The following is a 7,651-nucleotide window of genomic DNA, read 5'->3' as shown; positions in this document are numbered from 1 at the left end:
ACAGACAAAATCTGCAAACTCAACTGAAAAGGCCTTTCAGTTTATTGTTTTTCAGTTTCAGCTCAACCAAATCACACAAGGCCAGCATCCATGACAATTAAGCTAGGGAAATTAAAGACTCGGCAGTTCTTATCAACATGGGTAATTCTCAATTAAAAAAGCTTCTTGTTTCAAGGGTAGCTCACCATCACAGATCTCACAGCAGTGTGGAATCCTCCCCCAAACCAATCAGGCCTATAAAGAGGCCGAAACAAACATTAAACATCCATCTGCTTTCACAGCACTTTAAAATTAAGTTACCAACACACAGAAGAAATGTTTAGTTTTTTGTTTAGCTGTGGCTTCAGTCTGGGTTTCAATAAAAATAATTTGGTTCAAACAGCAATTTGCTTCCATCTAAACAATACAAAGTACATCAAATAATTAGACTGAGCAAACCTTTGTTTTCAAAGAGTTAATTGGCTCTAAAGCTTATCGTTTTTTATTAGTTATTTTTTTATCATCACTAAGCGCCAATCTATCACATTTAGAAATTATTGTGTGTATGGACGGTTCTTAAAGTCCTACAGCTTCTCCAACAGTTTTGTACTAAACTACGGGGGGCCTGGATTGCAGCAGCATATTCTCCATGTCCACAGTGTCAACATCAGTCTGTTTCATAATGTTCAGCCAGGATGAAAATATGGCAAGATGGTGAGAGAAAAGATCCTAAGTGGAGAGCAATTCTCTCACCAAGGGTCCAAGGTCACAGATGACCCAGGAGAGAATCTTTATTATGTCATTACAGACAAAAACACCGCTGTGTGATGGATTTCTGCACATCACACTGCACGTGTCATTACTATGGGTGCAAAGCACAAATCAAAATTAAATCCCACTTTTTTTTAAGTTATTAGGTGTCGACCTCTTCATGAGGTGATGATTGGACTCCAGTGTTAACATGTATGTTAACATGTCTCCTACATGTACCTTTTGGCCTAAATGGTACATGTAGGAGCTGCCAAAATGAAAATGTAAACACTTACTATCCACAAAGTGATTTATCAAAGCTAATAAACTGGCGCAGTTTTTGCATCTATATTTAGTACCTTTAAACATCAGGTGTAAACCTGCATGCAAAACTGCCTGTGGTCTTCGTGGCCAGAATGGTTTAATTACAGATGGAGAGAAAATCTGTCTGAATATGAAAATATTTGGACGGTCAGAAATAACATTATAAATAATATTAATGAAAAATTTTATAATCGTGGTATCAATCTTCATGCAATTAAACCAAGGTGAAAGATTCCAAACCTGATCTTAAACATTGTGTTGCCTTATAAACAAACAACCATCAGCCTGTAAAGACTGTTAAATCCTGGGACAAAACAGTTTTACTGGAGCGGAGCTGCTCCAAGGGGGAGAGATGGGGGGAGGGTGCTGGACAGGTGTAATGGTGTATGTGTGTAAGGTTAACCCCCCCCCCCCCCCCCCCCCCCCCTCCGTCTGTCCGTAACACTGACATCAGCGTGACAAGATACCATAACAGCTGTGTTTGCCAAACTTCAGGTCTAGTTCTTCTTCATAGAACAGTGAAATCAAATCGTCCAAAACTGTCAACGTTATTTGGGTACGTGTGATCATTTTAAAAAAGCAGGTTCACAAGTTATCTATAACTCCCTTCTTCATTGTTCCAGTATAGGCTTGTAGCCTCTATCTATCCATTATCTATGCTGGCTTATCCACAAGGGTCTGCAGGGATCTCCAGCAATCGAATCAGAGTTATTTTGTAATAAATTGTTTTGGGGCTTCTTTAATTTGCAATATTTTGGCTCAAGTGCCCATTGTGAAGTGTTGGTAAATAAGCTTTTTAGAGATGAATTTCACTGTAAGTCTAACCGCATGGCTCCTTCCTGGACTCAGAGGGTTGGAGAGGAGCTGACAGTTGACAGAGTCAGCTTTTTTTTTTAAATTACTTTTATTTGTAGCCCCTTGAGACACTTAAAGAGCACTATAAATATTATTTACAATTGTTATTCCGTCCATCCATTTTCTCCACCCTCCTATCTATGCAGGGTTGGGGGAGGGGGGGGGGGGGGGGGGGGCTATCTCCAGCGGTCAATGGGCAAGTGGTGGACTAAACCCTGAACAGATCTATTTATGTTATTGTTGTCATTACCTTAGGCAAGGTCACTGGAGGCGGGAGAAGCTCTACTCGGCTGTTTAAAATGGTCAGCTTCACTGATACAGAAACTGGTAAAATAATGATAAACGGAAATTCAGATTTGTCCGCTGTAATATTTTTTTTAATTAAGATCAGACTTCAAATAATAATTAATATTGTCTCTAAGATGAAGTTTAACAGCAGAAGTTCTATCTATAGTGATTATGAGAAGGATTTGATTTTCGTCTTTCTTTGATAACACCTCTTAAACAGCGAGTAGTGCGCACAATTTACTCATTTAAATAGGGCCAAATCAGTTTTGCACAACTTATCCACTGTGGAAATTGGAATAAATATATATATATATATATATATATATATATATATATATATATATATAGTAGCAGCTCCCCAGTACTTTAATTATTCAGCCGGTCTCGACGGGTGATTTTGGCGTTTTATTTTCTTTGATGAAGATCCATCACAGTCACCAAAGGTAAACAGTCTCTCAGTCACCAAAGTCACCGTGAAAACTAAAACATATACAAATATTAGAATACAAAACAAACTTACCAAACAACAAAATACAAACAAACAAAAACGTACCTCGCTGCTTTCACTGGGGAATACTATGTTGATTTCTTGGTTATACATTTGACAGTTCAAGCCATTCATTGGCACAATGATTGTACCAGCTTTTATAGAGCCCGCCCTCATTATCTACAGCAGCCCGTGAGGTACACACAAAGCACTCAAAAACATTACAAATTGCAAACAACATTAAACAAAACATAAACCACAACAATGCTAATCAAAACAGACAAACATCCAAAAACAATATGCAACATTCTTATTTCATAAAATTCACTTTCAATAATTTACTTGATAGTCTACAAAAATATTAATTAGGCAATTTATTTTAAATAGCTCACCATCCATTACACTCCCACCAATAATGCATGAACTATCATCAAAATCATGCATTATTTAAAAGTTCCCCTTAAAACTATGCAGATTGTTTAAACATGCTTGTCTGTGTACATTCAGTTTATGAGTCACTTTCTAATAACACCACCAATTTTTGCACCGGTCTCTCTATCACTGAACTCTTAGAGATAATATCTCTTCCTGATCTTTGTTCTCCTGTTCTCAACTTTACTTTTCGAACCAAGCCATCACTATCAACCATCGTTTCCACAACACGACCCAACTGCCACCTATTTCTTGGGAGAAAACCCTCTTTTACAATGACAGTGTCATTTACCTTTAGATTGCGGCGAATTACATGCCACTTTTGCCTAATAGAAATATTCTGGAGGTATTCTCTCTTCCACCGACTCCAAAACTGTTCAACTAAAAACTGCACACGGCGCCAACGTTTTGAGGAATAGATATCCTCCCTCACAAATGTTCCTGCAGGAGGCAGGGCAGACTCAGACTTCATTTGAAGCAAATGATTAGGAGTTAAGGGTTCAAGAGAACCAGGGTCATTTATTCCTTTTAGTGTTAAAGGACGACTATTAATTATGGCCATGGCTTCATAAAAGAAAGTTCTTAATGAAGCATCATCAAGTTTTCCCAAGCTTTGAGAGAGAATAGAGGCCAACACGTTTCGAATGGTGCGTATCTGACGCTCCCAAACGCCGCCAGCATGACTTGCTGATGGTGCATTAAAGACGAACTCACACTGGTTCTCTGCCAGAAAAGACTCCAGATGTTTCGGATCATATTGTTTCAATTCATTTTGGGCCCCTACAAAATTTCTTCCTTGATCACAATATATCTGGCGAACAGCTCCTCTCAAACTAATGAAACAACGCAGACCATTTATAAAGCAATCTGTGGACAAATCATCCAACATTTCAATGTGGACAGCTCTCGAATAAAGACAGGTGAACACCAACCCATACCTTTTGTGTTCCTTACGATTTCTTTTAACAACAAAAGGGCCAAAACAGTCCATTCCACAATAAGTAAATGGTGCAGATGCTTCCAAGCGTTCCTTTGGAAGCTCAGCCATAAGCTGTTCTTCCGCTGGTCGTCTGAGCTTCCTGCACTGCACACATTTGTGAATCATCTGAGCCACCAACCTGCTGCAGCCAAGTATCCAAAACCCATTTAACCTGACCTGCATTTGGGTTTGACCTCTGCCTTGATGACCCACTTGAATGTGACAGTAGGACACAATAAGATGAGTGATATGGCTGTTTTTTGGCAAAATCAGTGGATATCTAAAATCTTCACTAAGAGATGAATGTTTTAATCGTCCACCAACCCGTAGCAGGTCATCTTCTACAAATGGATTTAAATGGAACTGTAGTGTTCTCATCCAAAAGTGTAACAACTCCGACTAAACACCGAGGTAAACCACAGCAAATTGATGAGAGGGAGACGTGTAGTAAGATTGAGCATTTACTGTTGACTTCCCCTTATCATAAGCTGGGTGAAAACTGTAAACAGAACAAATACACAAACAATACAAACTTAGTTATGTGTCCAAAGAAACTTACAGCACATACATAAACTCTGCAGTTATATGCAATTCACTATGGATGGTTAAACAAGAATATCCGCCCCATAACTAAACATTAGCATCTTAACAAAATGATATCTGATACATCTTACACAACATGTCTTTTATCAGAAAATAACACTTACAGCATTGCTTCAACTTAATTTCTAGCGGATGGCACAGGATTAGATGCTGAAGACAAAACACATTCAGCCATGCTTGCTGCAGCTCACGGAGAAAACCGGAAATGATCAGGAAGTTCGTTGCGAACAACACAGTAATCCTTCAAAATAAAAGCCTTCGAACTTATTGCAATAACAAATAACTTACAATGCCATTAACGCAATATCCTTAAAATATCAAAGAAAAAATGCTGTCAAGGCAGCACACTCCCCGTCTGACCTCAGTGAGGTCACTGTGCCTTTGGATCATCAAACATTAGTCCATAAGTCATTCACTAGGCAGAAGCAAAACAACTTCTGTCACAGGCCTAAGATATGTTTTTGGGTTGCCTTGCTCTGCTGTTGTGACCTCGACCTTTCTTACATATCCATCCTGTCCTGGGAATGTGGCAGTAATCCTAGCCATTGGCCAACAGTTGCGAGGAACCTGTTTGTCTTTCAGAAGAACTAAATCTCCTATGTGTAAGTTTCTTTTGGGTACCGTCCATTTCGAACGTTGCTGTAAAGATGGCAGGTACTCTCGTCTCCAACGAGACCAAAACTGATTCGCCAATGCTTGTACTTGCCTCCACTGCCTAGTAAACAAGTCTTTTTCAGGAAAATTTCCAGGAGGTGGTGGGACTCCAACCTTTTGGGTAAGAAGCATTGCAGGTGACAAGATGAAAGGATTGTCTGGATCTGTAGACACAGGCATTAAGGGACGGGCATTGATAATGGCAGTAACTTCTGACATTAGAGTACATAGGACTTCATGAGTCAAGGAGATGTTTTGCTGGAGTAGCATAGCATCCAAAATCCTCCTTGCTATGCCAATCATCCGCTCCCATGAACCCCCCATGTGAGAAGCATGAGGTGGGTTGAATTCCCAGACACATTCCTGATCAGTGAGGAACTTCTGCATTCTTGTGTCCATCTGTAGCTCCTTGCAAGCCCCAATAAAGTTTGTGCCACAATCAGATCTGAGCTGTTTGGCTGGTCCTCTCAATGCAAAAAAACGTCTCAAAGCATTAATGCAGCTAGATGTGTCTAGAGATTCTATTAGCTCAATGTGAACTGCTCTTGAAGTCATGCAGCTGAAAAGAATTGCCCATCGTTTTGACTCTGAGTGCCCTCCTCGCGTGCGCCTTGCCGTCACAGACCAGGGCCCGAAAACATCCACGCCTACATCCTTCAAAATAAAAGCCTTCAAACTTATTGCAATAACAAATAACTTACAATGCCATTAACGCAATATCCTTAAAATATCAAAGAAAAAATGCTGTCAAGGCAGCACAGGAACAGAGGGCTAGAGTGTGGAAGGACCTCTCCTCTTTTTAGCAGCTTCACCTCTGAGCCAAAGGCCTGTTCTTGTACAAGTTTTACCACTGATTTAACAGCATCTTGACGTTCCTTAACACTCACCACATTTGAATAAAATTTCTTCTGGCATCCAAGTCTTTTAATTCTGGCAACCACTTTAATCAGTGTTGACCAAGAGGAAAACCTGGTGAAACATTCCAGAAAGTCTGTAGTGTCATTCGCTGTTGTTACAAATGTCTGAACAGCTTTAACCTCTGGGTCACCAACTAACAGTTCAGGGTAAGAGTTAAATTCCCTGTTCATCTCTTTTTCCCACAAGAATTCAGGACCTGTTAGCCAACTAGTTGTTAAAATCTCAGAGGCACATAACCCTCTTGATGCATGATCTGCTGGATTTTCACTGGTGCCAACATGATTCCATTGATTCGGATTTGTGTTTTCTCTAATTATTTGGACCCCATTTGCCACGAATACATGAAACCGTCGTGCTTCGTTATTAATATATGACAACACCACTTGTGAATCTGTCCAGAAATACTCTGTGTCTATCTTCATATCAAGTTCTGCTTTTAACAGAACACTCAACCTAGCTGCAACCACTGCAGCTGAAAGTTCAAGACGAGGAATGGTTGTAATTTTTAAAGGAGCAACTCTGGCTTTAGCCATGAGCAAAACACAATGAATTTTACCTTTGTCATTTTCAAATCTGAGGTAAGAACACGCACCATATGCTTGGCTGCTAGCATCTGAGAAGTGATGCAGTTCTGTTTTAACAATCTTTCCAAATCCTTGGGGATGATAACATCTTTGGATCAATAACCCCTTCACATCCTGAAGGCTGAACTTCCACTTCTCCCACCGTACAAGTAAGTCTTCAGGCAAAGGGTCATCCCATCCAACACTTCTGCGACACAGGTCTTGTAAAATGCATTTCCCATTCACAATGAATGGTGCAAGAAATCCCAGCGGATCGTATAAAGAGGCTATTACTGACAAAACACTGCGGCGTGTATCAGGTTTGTCCCTCAGATCAATGTGAAAACCCAAACAGTCACCTTTGACATGCCATCGCATCCCTAGGGTATGTTCAGTAAGTGTCAAATCAGGCTTCAGATCAGCAGAAACCACACTTGCGGCTCTCTCAGATGGATTCAAACAGTCTAGGACTTCAGACTTATTGGAATTAAATTTGTGGAGTCTCAAACCACCTTCTTTGCACAGTTTCTGCGCTTCAGTTATTAGTATGGTGGCATCATTAGTTGTGGGGACACTTATCAACCCATCATCAACATAAAAATTATTCTCCACAAATGCTGCTGCAGCTGGAAACTTTGATCTCTGCTGTTGTGCCAAATATTTCAGACCAAAATTAGCACAGCCTGGAGAGGAGGCAGCACCAAAAAGGTGAACTTTCATCTGATATTCTTTAGGCTCGCTCTCCAAATCTCCTTGCTCCCACCATAGAAATCTGAGGTAAGAACGATGCTGTGGTGCAACAGAAAACTGGTGGAACAT

General features: G+C 40.1%; 1 protein-coding gene across 3 annotated transcripts; it reads right to left on the bottom strand.

The window, feature by feature from the left end:
• Positions 1 to 2,536: 2,536 nt before the first annotated feature.
• Positions 2,537 to 7,183, bottom strand: LOC118557113. 3 transcript variants are annotated; one of them, XR_004927608.1, is made up of 3 exons: positions 6,116 to 7,183; positions 2,750 to 4,457; positions 2,537 to 2,676 (listed from the first exon to the last, which is right to left on the bottom strand). XR_004927608.1 is itself a non-coding variant. In XM_036126313.1 (2 exons), the coding sequence occupies exons 1-2, from the start codon at positions 6,800 to 6,802 to the stop codon at positions 3,192 to 3,194; spliced, it is 1,953 nt and encodes a 650-aa protein (XP_035982206.1). In that variant the 5' UTR covers positions 6,803 to 7,183; the 3' UTR covers positions 2,537 to 3,191. The 3 variants fall into 3 exon arrangements, 2 of the variants coding, with proteins under 2 accessions (XP_035982206.1, XP_035982205.1); XM_036126313.1 differs by having other exon boundaries at positions 2,537 to 4,454; positions 6,113 to 7,183; XM_036126312.1 differs by having other exon boundaries at positions 2,537 to 4,457.
• Positions 7,184 to 7,651: the final 468 nt, after the last annotated feature.

This window comes from Fundulus heteroclitus, chromosome 22 (assembly GCF_011125445.2).
Source record: "Fundulus heteroclitus isolate FHET01 chromosome 22, MU-UCD_Fhet_4.1, whole genome shotgun sequence".
Taxonomy (NCBI): Eukaryota; Metazoa; Chordata; class Actinopteri; order Cyprinodontiformes; family Fundulidae; genus Fundulus; species Fundulus heteroclitus.
Note: the sequence above shows the minus strand (reverse complement) of the source record. Positions and strands in the feature narration are given on the sequence as shown.